General features: G+C 46.2%; 1 protein-coding gene across 2 annotated transcripts in view; it reads left to right on the top strand.

Moving 5' to 3' along the window:
• ppargc1b (peroxisome proliferator-activated receptor gamma, coactivator 1 beta) overlaps nucleotides 1-15,807 on the top strand; it is a 58,190-nt gene that overhangs the window by 13,859 nt on the left and 28,524 nt on the right. Inside the window, exon 1 of one of the 2 annotated variants that reach the window (XM_085471935.1) lies at nucleotides 13,275-13,793. The exons of the other annotated variant lie outside the window; for it this stretch is intronic. Within the exon in view, the coding sequence (XP_085328061.1) occupies nucleotides 13,638-13,793 (156 nt within the window). The 5' untranslated portion in view covers nucleotides 13,275-13,637. Of the gene's footprint in view, nucleotides 1-13,274; nucleotides 13,794-15,807 lie in introns of those variants that run through there. 2 annotated transcript variants of the gene reach the window in all.

The raw sequence follows: 15,807 nt of genomic DNA, 5'->3' as shown, positions 1-15,807 counted from the left end.
GACCATGATCCGAGTGTGAATGTTGGAAAGCACATCTGTGAGGGTCTGTGTTGGTCTGTGTGAGTCTGTGTTGGTCTGTGTGAGTCTGGCTGCAGTAACAGGGACTGTGTGGCTCTTTCTAATACTGTGTAGCGCTGTCTCAGTCTGGTCTGTGATTGGCTGAAGTATTAACTGAAAACTGAAGTAAATCGTTTCAAAACCAGCTGTCAGGACAGGTGAGGTCACGAGCTGCTTTGCTGTTGATGGCGGTCTATAAATAAAAGACGGGCACAGAGAGCCTTCAGCTGACTCCAGGCCCTCTGACATGCTCAGTGAAGTCTGCTACACCTGCGGGTGGTGCAGGGGAAGGCTGCATGCTGTATTTATAGCTGCACTGTTTCCATGCTAAGCTCTTACATGTTTTACTGCATAGCAGCACACGCTGCATCCACTGACAGCATGTCCTTCAGGCAAAGAGCTCACTGACCTTCATGACTGCTGCATATCAGCAGAATGGACAGCTGAGGGGTGGAGGTGGGGGTTACTCTGGGGAAAGGGCACCACAGCTGAAACGAGTGGGGAGAGGAGCGGGAGGAAGTAAGGCCACAGGAGAGGAAAGGAAGGTTAGAAGGAGAGAGACAGAGAGAAAGAGGAACTCTGCTTTTAATTCTGTAGAGAGCAGTGAAGGTCTGCCTCAGTGCACACACACACGCACACACACACACAGTAGTTTTTTGTTCGTCTTCATCACTTCGGCCGCTTCCTTGGAGACGATTCACAGATTTGAAAGCGAGGGGAGATAATTAATAGTGCTTATGCGTGTGTGTGTGTTTGTGTGTGTGTGTGGCGACCAACTCTGCAACACTGACCGTCTCCAAGGAGACGCAGAAGGCGAGAGAAGCAGCCAATATGGCGTAGTAAACCCAAGAAGTGTCCCCCTCTCTCTGTGTGTGTGTGTGTGTACCTGTACCTGCTCGTTTGTTTCCTAGCAGCTCTGTGTTTGACCCAGGTGCGTCTAATTCATCCTTCCTCCCTTCTTTGGTTCCTTCCCTGCTCACAGCTCATGTTGATGTTACCTTTGCTTCTCCAGTTTTCCTTCATTCCGCCTCTGATTATCTGCTGTTCTTCTCTTTCTTTCATCCGTCATTCTGTTGGCACCCTTTTTACTTACCTTTCCTTCTTCCTGTCCTTGCTTCCTTCTGTCCTCGACTGTATGTGGACAGAGTGAGCACAATGGTGTTACAGGCCGAGAATGACCCCATCCTCCCATCCTTCCTCTTCCACTTCAGGGGGTGGTTTGGTTGGAGCCTTTGTGAACTGTCATTGGCAGAGAGGCGGGGCACCTGGACAGGTTGCAGGTCTGTCACAAGGTTAACACATAGAGACACGATTCACACGGACTCCCACAGCCAATTAGAAGTCTCCATTTGACCTAATGAGCATGTGTTTGAAATCAGGACCTCTTTCCTGTGAGGTGACAGGGCCAGCCTCTGCATTAGGGCTGCCACAAACGATTATTTTGATAGTCGACTAGTCACCGATTATTTTTGTGATTAGTCGACTAATCAGATCATCATCCATTGGACGTAAAACGTACAGCTTATTGCACCAGCAGCATCTGCTCTTATATAACTATCATTAGCTTTTAGCTTTAAGTGTTTAAGGTCTGTACTAACTAAAAATAAAGACAAGATGATAGTTTATTAAATTTTAATGAAGTTTGCAGATTGTTTCGGTGGAGTTTAATAAACTCAGCCGTCTGCTCCTTGCTATCTAAAATATAACAGGACACCGGAGTATATTCTCGAGCATCTCACAGTTCTGATAATCAGTTGTCTGCTTGACGTTTGTTCAGCTGTGTAAAAACTATAACTTTAATCTCAGCCAAACCGATTTACTCAGGAACAAATAAAATACGGAAAAAAGCCAAACAATAACATTTTAAGTTATCTAAGTGACTTATATATCATGTTTAACCTGAGTAGCGAAAGACGGCGGTGGGTTTGAAAACGATTTGCCGGGAGTCCGGTGTTCTCACCGGCTCTAATGAGCCTGTAACCCCGGCTAGCTATCGAGCTAGTGGGTAACAGACGTCTCCGAAAACGTCGGAGCGCTTTTGAAAATATGTGGTGTCCTGATAAACTGAGCAGATGTTTGAAGTTTACACAGCTACATTCTCGTCTGAAAATATGTTAAACGTTTATTTTGCGATCCAGAAAGAATAATAAGAGTAACATTAAAACTAACTAACTGCCGCCATTGTTGGAAACTGAGCAGGGCCGCGCTATGAATTCTGGGACACAGTTTCTTCTTCTTCGGGGTTTAATGGCAGCTGGCATCCTTGTACATGCAGTGCTGCCATCTTCTGTTTCAGTGCGTTATACACTCTTAAATCCTACTACTTATTCCTGCGTCTTTTACGCTCTTACAAAGCTTCAAATGACGCGTCGACTATTAAATTAGTCGTTGACGATTTTGATAGTCGACATAATCGTGACTAGTCGACTAATCGTGGCAGCCCCACTCTGCACCACCATGGCGCCAGCTTTCGTTCAGCTCAGCTTCACACATGAACTCAGTGATTCTCGGGTGGAGGCTGCTGCGGCACATGGCTGCCCCTCCCTTAGCCTGCTTCAGCTGGATGTTTCTTCCTGTTAAAAGGGAGTTTTTCCTTTCCAATGCCGCCAATTGCCTGGTGATATGATTATTAAGACTGCTGGGTCTGGGTCTAACCCTAACCCCTACAGTATGAAGAGGCTCGAGCCTGCAAGTGCTGAATAAATACACCTAGACAGGTGAGAATAATTAGCAGAACGCAACGATCGAGGATCGTTTCCTTTATATTTGTTGTGATGTGCCGAGACAAACGGTGTCTTCCCAGCCATCTGATTTGAGGCCGTGGTTTCAGACTTTATGGATTTCCTTTGAGCTTCACCTAAAGGCGATTCCTTCCTGCTCTTTATGAAGCGTTCCAGACATTTTTCCCTCTTGGATCTTTGTGTGTTTTTGGTTAAACAAAAGCACAAAAGGCTCCAGACTCACAACAGCACACATTAGCTTTGCTGCCTCCAGGTAACCGGCCTGCTTTATCCTGAGAAATGCAGCAAATTACTCATCAAACAGCCGACTTCTGCTTTAGCTGTCACTGTGTGTGTGTGTGTGTGTGTGTGTGTGTGTGTGTGGGGGGGGGGGGGTTGAATGAAGCTTTGTGTTGGCGGCCGGCCAGCGGTGGGAATTACAGGTTATTTGTCAGAATAATGTTGTTGGCTGACTGCAGGAGTGTGTGAAGCCCCGTGGCTTTGGATCGTATATTTGGAGCTTTGGTAATTATGAGCGTGAGTGTATGTGTGTGTGTGTTTACATGACAGTGGCAGAAAGATGGACGTGCATGATGAATGTTGTCAGCTCTGGGTTTGCAACAGATCGTCTGCTCCTGAAAGGTGAAAGGTCATCACTATGAAGCTCAGCGGACTGACCCTGTGTGTGTGTGCGTGCGTGTGTGTGAACATTACGTTACCACACACTTAGAGTCACCCCCCCCTCCACACACACACACACACACACACTAGAGATGGACCGATCCGATATTACGTATCGGTATCGGTCCGATACTGACCTAAATTACTGGATCGGATATCGGAGAAAAATAAAAAATGTAATCCGATCCATTAAATATCACGAAAGCACCTCACAAAACTTGCAACACGCCGTAACTCATCTCAGAACGTTAGCACGTCGGAGCAGTATGCATCACGTGATAGAGCGGCTGTGGCATGCGGGACCTGTCGGTGGTCTGGATAGCATGTGGAGCTTCGCTAGCAACCCGGCATTTCATCTCCGACAAAGTTATCCCCGAGAGAAGTAAAGCAAGTGTGTAAGTCCATCTCTGAATGTTTGTAAAGCATTCCTGCGTTAAGCTTAACAAGCCATATATGGAGCGACTGCCTCTTCTTGCTGCTACTTCAATCATGAAACTGCTTAATGATCAGCTGATCGGCTTTTCTGTCTCGAGTCCGTCTCTCTTCTTTGCTTTTGGCCCACTTTGCACCAGAAAGAGGAAACCAGCGGCTGAACAACAGCAGCACGTTTAAGCTTGATAAGCTGTTGTTAGAATTTATTTATTATTACTTTCTACTCGAGGATCTTTTTCTACGTAGCTGACGGCTGGTAACTGTGCAGGGGCGGATCTAGCAAAGTTTAGCCAGGGGGGCCGATAGGGCATTAACAGGGAAAAGGGGGCACAAAGACATACTTTTCTTTCTTATTCTCATTTAAAATGTCTAGCTTTTAATAAATAATTATCCGAATCTTACACCCAAAGTTTTAATTTGATGTAAAATGAATAGAAGTCAATTACTGTATATAGTGACTATTAAGTCTAATATATATACCCTAGTAAGCTATAGTACTTTTTCCTTTGGGAAGGTACCATCTGTGCAGTCTGCAATTTTGTTGAAGAAAGATGTTGAATCTATTTAATATTTCTTGAAAAATAATTGATTTCTGTGCATTTTTTCCACACTGCATCAAATTAAGGTTGATTACGTTGATTAAGCATCATGAGGTGGCGCGTGAGGGGTGGTTCCCTATTTTTTATTTATTTATTTTTGTTGTTGCTGGGAGTTGGAACCCTATTAGTTAGGTTGCTTAATATTTATGCTAAGTACTCTTTAAAATACCAGAATAGGGAGGATGGTGTAGGTCTAAGTTTATTAGATTGATCAGTATTGCTGAACTATGAAATATTTTTTTTTTTGCATACAGGTATAACAGAATAGCTTTAGTGTAGTTGTTGTTTTAAACTTGAGTATGAACTTATACAAAATGCAGCAAGATATTAAAAAAAAACAAAACAGTTTTGTTGATTAAAAAACACACTATATCGGATTCATATCGGTATCGGCAAATATCCAAATTTATGATATCGGTATCGGTATCGGACATAAAAAAGTGGTATCGTGCCATCTCTAACACACACACACACACACACACACACACACACACACACACACACACACACACACACACACACTTTTTTGGTGTTAAAGCTGCAAATCTCTCACCTCACCCAAACAAGGTCTGGTCTGGGTATAATCCTGTCGTACTGACGGGTAGATGCATTCTGGGATATCGGTAAAGGACAGGGCCTGCACAGAGGTGATAGCTGCAGATCGCTCCCATTAGCTCAGTTTGGTCGTATTTGTTAAATCAGATTTGGAAGCCAGGCTGAGTTTAAACCTGATCTCAGTGGGTCATATGATGAGTGCGGAAGATCTTGTGGTGTTTGTGAGGCAGACTGAGAAAGGGAACTGGAATCCTTACATTACACTGGCTTCACTGGTCTGTAACCCAAGATATAAATTACCCAGATTCTGAGGAGGTTTGAGCCCTGACACTGCAGCTGCGACGCTCTAAGAATTAGGGCTGCACAATTAATCGTTAGAAAATTGCGATCTCAATTCCTACTTTTGTGTGATCTCATTTCCAAATGACAACGATTTTAAGAAAAAAGAAAAAAAGATGACGATTGTACGGCATTTTGATCGGGGACATAATCTGCATGAAAACAAGCGCTCAATCTTCCTGCTCAGCAAATGACAAGGGCGGAGCCTTATACCACGTGATACAGAAGCTGGCTGGCAGAGAAAAAACTACGGAGAGCACGTGAGAGATGACGAAGCTGTAAAGGCCAAGAAAGTGACACCGTCTTAATGATGCAGCGTGATTACTCTGGATTTCCTCTCTTGTGTAGTGCGAGTTGGTCCTGATTGGTCGGTGGCACCACATTTACAACATTTAAAGTCTGAATCCACCAAACAGAGTCTGAGTCAGTGATATTCAGGTCCAGCTTCTGCCAGCCAATCACGCGGCTTGCTGAGAGCAATGTTGCTGGGAAAAGTCACTGATTTGTTGTTGCCTTGTGAGCAGATGGCTCGGTCGTCTGTCTCCAAGTTAGCAGGATACAGATGATATGAGTCAGCTAACGCACACACACACACACACACACACACACACACACACTCTCTCTCTCTCTGTGGGGACTTTAGTCTCTTTTTCCTGATAGAAAATCAAAGTGTTTTTGACTGAAAGTTTAATGTTTTCTGAGTGCCGAGTCAAAACCAATCAGAGTGTGCATGCTCGCTCGCTCAGGTCTTGAAAACACACCGTTCTCAGTAGAATGTGCTGCTGCTCTGACAGCAGCATGTGTGTTACGGCCGATGAGGATGGATCTGGAGGATGTGTGAGGAATGAAGCACTGAAGACAGCCAATCAGAGCAGAGACAGGCGTTCCATGTGACCTGCAGCAGTGTGGGTCAGTGATCAGACTCAAATTATTCTCTTTACAGTTTGGGTTGTTTTCCATCTTCTGGCTGAGCTGCCTTAGTGCCGACCCACAGGAAATCTTTCCTCTGTGTGAGGTCACATGACACCATGTGATGGTCGGACTGCAGAACAGTGTTAGCTGCAGGCAATTAGCCATTGTTTTGCATTGCACTAGTGACCCTGAGCCGAAGCCTCCTGATCCTTGCACTGCTTCAGGTGTTTCATGTAAAACAGCTCTGAGGTATTTCTGTGCATTTAATCATGATGCTGCTTGGCCATCAGCTGAAATAACACACACAAACACACACACAGCTCTGCAGTGAGAGTCTGACATGTTTACTTCCGGGACTTTGTAGCCATTGTTTGCAAGTTTATTACAACTTTACATAATTACATAATTGGCCGAGTGTGACTGGGCTGGCTCGTCGTTGCCCTCTATGCCGTGATATGGATGCGCGTAGAGGTGTGCGGGGAGGAAGGGGTCAGGTGAGCTTCAGTAGGGATCAGGTCACATGGTACATGGATGAGGTCACTGTCAACATGTGTTTCTGTTTCTCCACATAGGGTTCCTGATTGGAGGGATCAGCTGGCTGATGGCTGAAGAACGCTGAGCTTTCCGTGATGCGTGCAAATATAACACACTTATTCTATGTGCGTGAAACCTGCTGGATCATCTTTACGGTGTGAGAAGCACACTGCAGAATCAGCAGCTGTGCAGCTTAGCATGTGTCACATCTGCACTGTTTTGAAATGGTGTGTGTGAAAGGCTGGAAGGCCTTTTGTTTTGCTCAGGGCATGTCTGCTGCTGGGATCGAACCTGCGACCTTTCTGTTAGACGTGGAGTGGGCTCAGAGGCAGTGGGAGGCGTGTGGAGCAGCCCCAGGCCTTTTTCTGTCTGTGTGTTTTTATTTACTGTCTAGTATGTGCCGCTCTTTGGCACAGCTGTTTCTCACTGTGCCCTTTTTAACCCCACAACACCAGCGCCCCAACACACACACACACACACACACACACACACACACACCAACAGTCCAGGATAAAGGTCAGAGTGCCCCCCGTCCAAGCTGCTAGAGTTACAAAACAAATTGTGGGGTGGCCTGGCGAGGAGGGGTGGAGGATACAGTGACAGCCCCATACTTCACACACGCCCACACATGCGCACAAACAGACACACACCAAGGATAAAGTGACACTGGAACATTGAACTTTGAACCTTTTCTCCCAAGAGCTGCTCACCTCCTCCTTTTCTTCCTTCAGTTTTATGTCTGTAGGTGTCTATGGGTGTGTGGGTGTCTATGGGGGTGCATGGGTTTCTGTGATGGAGAAGGCAGGAGGCTCTGCTGATGTTTGCAGGTCTGCCTGCGTCTCTCTCACTGCATTAGAGCTGCTCCCTGGGGAGAGAGGGGAGAGATGGATGACGAGCGTGGCTGCAAAAATAACTTCCATATTTAGACTCGGAGAGGAGAGATCAGGAGCGGCGTGGGTTTCAGGGCTGCTCGGAGAGCTGAGGCATCCTCGGGAAAGCTGCTGGTCCTGATCCATCTGTAGTTTCAGGGATGTCAGTGGAATGAGCGCCTGCGAATCGGTCCTCTGTGGAACTGATGTTTGCACGTGAGCTCTGATAATTGATGCTTATGGCTGGTTTGGGACGATGCCGCTTTTTGCTCTTGGCTGCACTCTGACCTTTCAGCCACGTGCCCCGATCCTCCTAAGGTTTAAAAATCTTAGATGAAGTATTCAAATCATCGTCTTTTACAGCGTGTCTGTCTGCCACTTAACATGTTTATGGGTGACCCACAGCTCTGTGGGTTTTACTGTGTTGATGGTGAAACTCGGGGGTCACTGGGTGATTAAGCTTTCTTTAATGTGAGCGGATCGTTGGGTCTCAGGAGCAGGTGCGTCAACACATATTAGACAGAAACTGGCTTCATTAGTCAGCATCTGGAACGAGTTGAGAGTGGTAAAGGTGACTAGTGGCCGCGGTCTTGGAAAGAAGCTGATTGATTATTTGTTGTTGATCGATGGGATGTATTTGGCTCATGGGCAGCTGTTAGTCTGTTTGTGTCAGAGTGAAATGTACAGAAAGGTACTCCATCATATCTTAATTTTGCCGTCGCATTGTGATTCAGCCTGGGTAAAAAGGTCCCATTGTTGCATTCAGGTGCTTTCAGGAAAGCAGGAAAAAAGATTCATCAGCTGTTTCCTCCACGTTGCCATCTCCTCCGCCTCAGCTGCCCTTCTCGCACCATTAAGGAGTCGTGACTCTGTAGATGCAGGGAAGCATCGACTGAGAGGGAGGGGCGGGGTGTGTCGTGATGCTCGGCTTCACCTTTCTGCTCTGCTACAGCGAGACAAGGTGGAGGCAATGGAGGGGTGGGGATCTGTGGGTGGTTGAGGAGAAGTGAAAGAGCACAGAAACAGAGTGAGGGGAAAGGATGATGGAAAGAGAGAGGATGCGCACGCACACATACTGCACACACACAAACAGAAGGAGGAATTTAAAAGCTTGAATTCGTTTGACCCCTTAATGAGCTGGCTGCACTCACACCTGTGTGTGTGTGTGTGTGTGTGTGTGTGTGTGTGTGATTGAAGGGGAGGCAGAGGTGTTGTCTGTATGATCAGTGCTTGTGTGCCATGATGTTTCTGATGCTCCTGAAGCTTTCACTGCTGTCTGTCCTCCTGCAGATCACACACTCAAACACACACACTTCCTACGAGTATCAGAACGACCTTGAGAAAGCAGCCGTGTGTGTGTGTGTGTGTGTGCGTATGTGAGAGATGTCCAGCAGTGATAAGATTTTTCTATTAGTTACACACGACACGTTCCATTAGAAGAGAAGTGAGAGTGCCCTGCAGACGAACTCTGGATCACGGATGAGTGTGTGTGTGTGTGTGTGTGTGTGTGTGTGTGTGTGTGTGTGTGTGTGTGTGTGTGTACTGCGCGCACAGTAGGTGTTGTTAACTGACCAAGAACTGATGCAGCTCCACACTGTAACCTGCAGCCTGCAGAAACACACACACACACACACACACACAGATTTGTTTATGTTTGTACGAGTGCAAACAGGATGTGATTAGGCGTGTAATTAGCTTTGAGTGTTCACGGTTTCATGAGGTTTACACGTCTGAGCTGCGCTACAGACACACACTACAGACGGGTGCAGGTTGAATTTGGTTCTGGACTCAGATGCATGTGCTGTGGCCGCTCCTGTTATTGACCGTGCCAGGAAGTAAAGGCTGATCGATTGGCTGTTGTGATTGATTGACAAGCAGATAAAGAAGTCCAGAGTGCGTGGATGTCACGGTAGCAGAGGGCAGCAGGGCCTGCAAGCCTCCAGCTCGTTACTTCACCTTCTCCGCCCTCAGCCCGCTCCGTGAGCTCGCCACCTTCCTGTCTGTGGTGTTTTAGGGTCAGGGAAGTGATGCCTTACACCTCTGTGAGTTTGAGTTCACCTGTAGGGGCTTTGTGTGCAATCAGGTGGTTCCACACGCTGAGCCATTATCTAATTTGACTCTTGATGATTGATTAAAGCCCACCGCTGCCGCTGCTGCTGCCGCTGCTGCTGCCGCTGCCGCTGCCGCTGCTGCAACTCGCCATATCGTATTGTGAGGCAAAAGGATCGTATTTCCTCCCGGCGTCCTTGCTCTGTTTGTCTGAGGTGTTCCTGAGCCTCAGCAGTTCTTTAGTCACAATAAGTTGAAGGCGTGTGCTCTGCTGCGGCGTGCTGCAGTTTTGCTGACGGCGTGGTTATGAAGCAGGAAGGACGGCAGCAAGGCTGAGGAGGTGCAGACTCCGTTTGGTCCAGAGGCTGAAAATGAGATCTTTAAGTTTAGATTTGAAACAAGTTTGTGAACAAGTTTGACCAGCTGGGATTCACATATAGTTGGCCTCGATTAATGAAATCTGATCAGCTGACGGGTCAAAAAGGCGTGACCGTGAGTTTAAATGAAAGTGAAGTAATCTGATTGGCTGACCTGTCACACTTGAATTAAGGTCAGGGGGAAGTGCTGTAGTTTCAGAATGAGCGGGTGTGGCGCCATGCAGGCGTCTGAGATTTGGTGAAAACGGTTTCGATGCATTGGTCAAACGTAAGGCGAGGCTCCTGCTGCGCTCCTGCTTCTGTCTTGGAGAACCTGCCGCCGTCCTTCGGATGGTTTAGGCTGTCTGAGTCTTCCTCATTTAATCCCAGATCGACTCAATGATGTCAGGGCACTGTGGCGACCTCACCATCTGCTGCAGGACTCCTTCTTGTCACTGATGGTCAGGAAACCTCTGACCATCAGATTCCCACAGAATCCACCTGCTGGCGATGAAGCCTTTATCCTTCTTTGTTAGTTTCATCCTCCTTTACACACACACACGCACTCATTATCCCCTGCCCTGCTGACCTGATGAGGTTCTCTCTGATTTTCTCAATCCTGTTAAGAGATTACAAACTGTGTCTGACTGAAAATATAGATTAACAGGGTGGAGGTGGAGGTGGGTGGAGCTGGGGGGGCTGTGATAGATGTGGATTACTGGAGGGTGGTTGGATGCACATTAGTGGGATCAGTGCGAGCGATGTGAGGTTGAAGTTCACAGGAATAATTTGGGGCAGTAATAAAATTCAGAACGTGTCACAGGATGAAGAGGAGGAGCAGAAAGGCATGATGGGTACTCCTGCTCCTTTAACAAGCACCTCAGTGCAAAAACAAGCATGTGGACTGCATGAAGTAAGAGGAGGAGGAGGGGTGGAGGCAATGCTGTAGGAGCACAGGGAGGTGGATGAGCTTGGGTCGGGTGTGTTTGTATGGCAGGGATCAGCTCCACTAATGGCTAGCACAGCTTTGAGGAGCCTGTCAGATCCTCTGATCCTTGAAGACCTCGCAGACATGATGGAAGCAGGTGCAGGTACAGCTTCACAGGTGAGAGGTTAAATAATGAGCTGTAGGAAACTAGGTGAGAGGAGACCGGGGCGGGGCTCAGAAACAGGGCAGGTAAAATATACAGCTGCTGTTGTGTATATTTCACAGTAAAACCCTGAGGTATAAGATTAAATAAAGTAATTTCATCTGGAAAACTGAATTCCAGTTTTCATCTTGAAAACTGGTTGGGCTGATGGATGGAGAGCAGCTAAAGGGCGAGCTACAGCGCTCTGGAATGAGATACTGGGATGGCCGGACACCTGAGACTAGAAGTGCGTAGACACTGAGGGATAAAGCGTGCTCAGTGGCACTTCAATCAGCACAGGTCTCTGAAAGGGAAACTGTGGAGGATACAGAGGACACTCGGTCTAAGCTTAACTTCATGTTTCTTTAATTTATCACGATGAGGCCTTCCTCTCCATGTTTAGCTGTGCCGACGGTCCATTGGAGCGTCTCTGTGTGTTCAACTGGAAGTGAAACCAGTTCAGTTCAGTGTGGCCGACTCTCCTCTTTCATCACCAATTTTTATATACACTGCAGGAAAAACGAAAAAACAATCCTATGATGCAAATTTGCAAAGAAAACAGCAGGTGCATCAAAATAAGCTATTTCCAGCAGTGCAATACAAGTTCTAAGTATCCCAGAAACTATTCAGAAAAGTCAAACATGACCAGTATAGGCCTACAAGTAAAAAACTACATTTCCGCGAAAATGATGTCACTTCCGGTTTCGGGGAGGAAATGGCGGACATTTGATAGTTCGCGCTGACGTCTGTTTCACTGTGGGAAGTGTTACGAACAGCTGATCGGCTCGGCAAAGCGTGTTTCTGGGATATTATGTTTTTGTTCCTGCAAGCGCTTTTTATGCAATTTTTGCAAAGCTTTATGTGGAAGGAAACCGTGACCGAGGACAAGCTGATGGCATAAGATGTAAGTACAACTCCTCCGGTTTCATATGCAAAACAAATTATTGCGCTAGCTTACGTGGTTCAGGTTCTACAGGGATTTAAAAATAGTTACACAAAACGGAGCGTGCTGCTCTGACCGGCTTCAATGACTTTAAAAAATAATATAAAATAGTGTGCAACACCACTGAAGTTTTTTTTTTTAACCTCTCTTTTCAACCAATGGCAGTCACTCTCCTCTCCAAATAACTTCTGCTTAGCTTTCCGAGCTTCCCTCGGGTCCTCTTAATCAGCGGTCTCCAACCTTTTTTGCGCCACGGACCGGTTTATGCCCGACAATATTTTCACGGACCGGCCTTTAAGGTGTTGCGGATAAATGAGGGAGGGGCTAATAATCGGCTCAGTCATTTTTAATGATCGTTGAAAGCCCAGATCATAATCGTGATTAAAATTCGATTAATTGAGCAGCCCTACTCGGCCTCCATGCTATCTCAGCTGCCACCAACACTCTTATACCTGAGCTTTAAATCGGCCCTCCCCCTCAGATCCCATTACCCAGCAGCCCCGCAGAGCCAACTCCGCCAGCCGCTCGCCTTCGTTTTCCTCGCTCCATCACCGTTCTGCACCTCGCTGTCACTCCACACTGTCTGAATGTTCACACTTTGGGTCCAGGTGTTCTCTACTGTTGCAGGGCTTTGATTTTCTGTTTATGGGTGTAATTAAAAAACACCTGCCCCCCCCCCCTGTCTCAGACTTGTACCCATCAGCCCCAAGAATAGTCGGATTTAGCCTTTACTGCTAATCTGAAGTCTTACTGGATCTGCCTACATCCCAGGAAGCCCAGTCAATAAGTCCAGCGACTGCCAGGCTGTGTCTCAAGGATGGCTCTTGAGCTCAGGTGGATATAATTTACCTGAGGGCAGGATGGGACAACAGGAAGAGTGTTAGCACAGCTCCGGCCTGTCGAGTCTGGTAAAGACTGATCAGCTTAACGTGCGTATTTCCATCCTTGCATCATTAGCCTCTTATACTCAGGCTAGATTTAGCCCCACGCCTCTGCTGCTCTCCCTGCCTGAGAGGTGGAGGAGTCGTGAAGGCGGGGTGGTGTGGGGGGGTGGATGAAGCCAGATTAGGTTTCAGAGCGACAGAGGTTGGCTGGAGGTGAGATCAGTGTAACGGATCTGCCAGCAGGAAGAAAGAGAGACAGGTAGACGGGCCGGATTCCACGACGCACGAACCCAAAGAAACCCGGACTCTGTTTGTTAACCCTTGCGAGTCTGAGCCACGACGGACGGATGGACCCAAACCCTGCATACGGACAATGTTTGTCGCATTGTCAAGCTGGACAGGAAGTCTCTGACATGTGGCTCATTCAGCGAGCAGAAGAGACGCTCACAGAAATATTCCCATAAAAACCAAAAACAGAAGTTTTGTTTCTCAACATTGAAACTGAAATGAATCAAAATGTTCTGATTGGCTGACTCGTGCCTGGGCTTCTGGTTTTAGACTTAAAGAGGGGGATGAAATGAGGATTTGGAACGAAGGGGAGGAAAAGAAGAAAGAAACAGAATCTAGAAGCGTACTTTTGGCTATGTCAAAACAGAACAGCCTGAGGTCGAGCACTTCCCCACGTCGCGCTCTTGACCACAATTTGTCTGGTCCTCACTTCATCTCTGCTAAGGTTGGGTCATTGCTCACATTTGAAGCTTGTGGCAGTAACGAGGGAGGGCGGAGCTTCACAGACGCACCAGAGACATAAAAGTATGACAGTTTCATGAACGCTGAGTGGGACTGAGTGTAATTCGTCAGAGCGGATTCAGGAGTTTGTGGTGCCGAGCCTGCATGAACAATCTTAGAACCACAGCTAACAGATAGTTAGACGTGAGGTGGTGAGATGCTCACTCAGCTCAGCAGGAGGCTGTTATCAGTAGTGGTGCAACGGATCACGGTTGATCCGTAATCCGAACCGATCCCACTCCACGGTTCGGCACACACGTGAAAAGTATGTGTATGGTGGTCAGTCTGTCAAGCGGTAGTTATGGTCAGTGCTAGCGGTCCAAGTGGAGGAGCAGAGGACTTTGCGGCATTTAAGCAGCCCTTTGCTGCCCAATCCAACTGGGCTAAAGCTATTACAAAAGCTACTGAGGTGTTTAGCTGCAGACGTGAGGCCGTACTCCGTTGTGCATAACAAGGGGTTAAACTATGATGAACGTGCTTGAGCCACGCTGAGTGTCCACTTCTGTGACAAGATCGTTCCAAGCATGTATAAGCAGGAAAAGTTAAAAGTTACAGCTGAACTGTCCCAGGCATCTTCTGTTGCCCTAACTACAAATGGGTGGAGCTCCAGGGCAACGGAAAGCCACATGACCGTGACCACTCATTATATCACAGCGGAGTGGTAGATACAAAGCCCTGTACTGCCCTATAGATTAGATTAGATTAGGTGAAACTTTATTAATCCCATGGGTTCCTCTGGGAAATTCAGTTTCCAGTAGCATAGCACAGACAGAAGTTGCAGAATGTGAGCAGAAATATACCACATATACACATACATAAATACAGAGTATACAAAAGGGATAAATAGGAATAAGAATACAAGGTAACGGCACATTTCAAGTATTGTGAGTCTATTACACCGTTGGATGTTAACAAAAACTATTGCACAGGGAAAAGGCACTACAGCTTACTTGTCCCCCCTCTCCTTTGTCCCCCTGTTTCCCCTCCCTCTCCCATCCAGCGAGGAGTTAAACAGTTTGATAGCGTGTGGGACAAAGGAGTTTTTAAGTCTGCTCATCCTTGACTTTGGGAGAAGCAACCTCTCGCTGAACAGACTCCTCTGGTTGTTTATGGCCGTGTGCAGAGGATGCCCAGTATTGTCCATAAAGTCCATATTGCACCTTAATTTATTTTTATATAAGTGCATGGAATGAGTCTTGAGCTGAATGTTTTTTAATAGGAAAAAATACTTAAATAAGTAAATGGTCTTTTTTTTCCTTTTTTTGCTGATCTGAAAATCCGATCCGTGACTTAAAACCGTTGATCCGATCCGAACCATGAGATATTTGATCCGTTGCACCACTAGTTATCAGTGTTCCTGACAGTTTCCTACAGCTGGGTTAGAACTCCAGTAACTCTGCAGCTGGATTAGATCATTAAACTGAGATTAATCACCTCTAGGGCTGAACGATTATGGAAAATAATCTAATTGCGATTTTTTTGCCCCAATATTGCGATTGCGATGCGATATGCGATTATTTTTTAAGGTCTTTGTCTTCTGTATTATTAAACAAAGACAAGCAATACATCATATAGTATGGCCAATACTATATTACATTAATTTTAAACTGTTCTTTCCTGGAAGACAGACCTCTGTTATGATGACATGAGGTGATGCATGAATTGATGACTGACATTTTTATTTAACTTCTTCAATCACAACAGTATATTTGAACATACACAATAGTTTATTTTTAGCTTACAAACATCTGAGCATAAAGTGCTGACAAGGAACCCTGGTGTAAACATTAAAATGAAAGTCAGTGCAATGTGCAGATTGCAGAAATATACATTAAAAAAAATCGGTGGCTTTACCACACTCAGTTTTTCGACATCTGTGAACTACTAGACAGTCATTAAATTAAAAAATAATATTAAATAAATAAAACTAATAAATAAAAAATGCACACATCTTACTG

The sequence above is a fragment of the Copadichromis virginalis genome, linkage group LG2, assembly GCF_057382275.1.
Source record: "Copadichromis virginalis isolate Kocher_CV1m ecotype Utaka linkage group LG2, C_Virginalis_male_GT1.1, whole genome shotgun sequence".
In the NCBI taxonomy this organism is placed as follows: domain Eukaryota; kingdom Metazoa; phylum Chordata; class Actinopteri; order Cichliformes; family Cichlidae; genus Copadichromis; species Copadichromis virginalis.
This window is presented reverse-complemented; position numbering and strand designations above follow the sequence as displayed.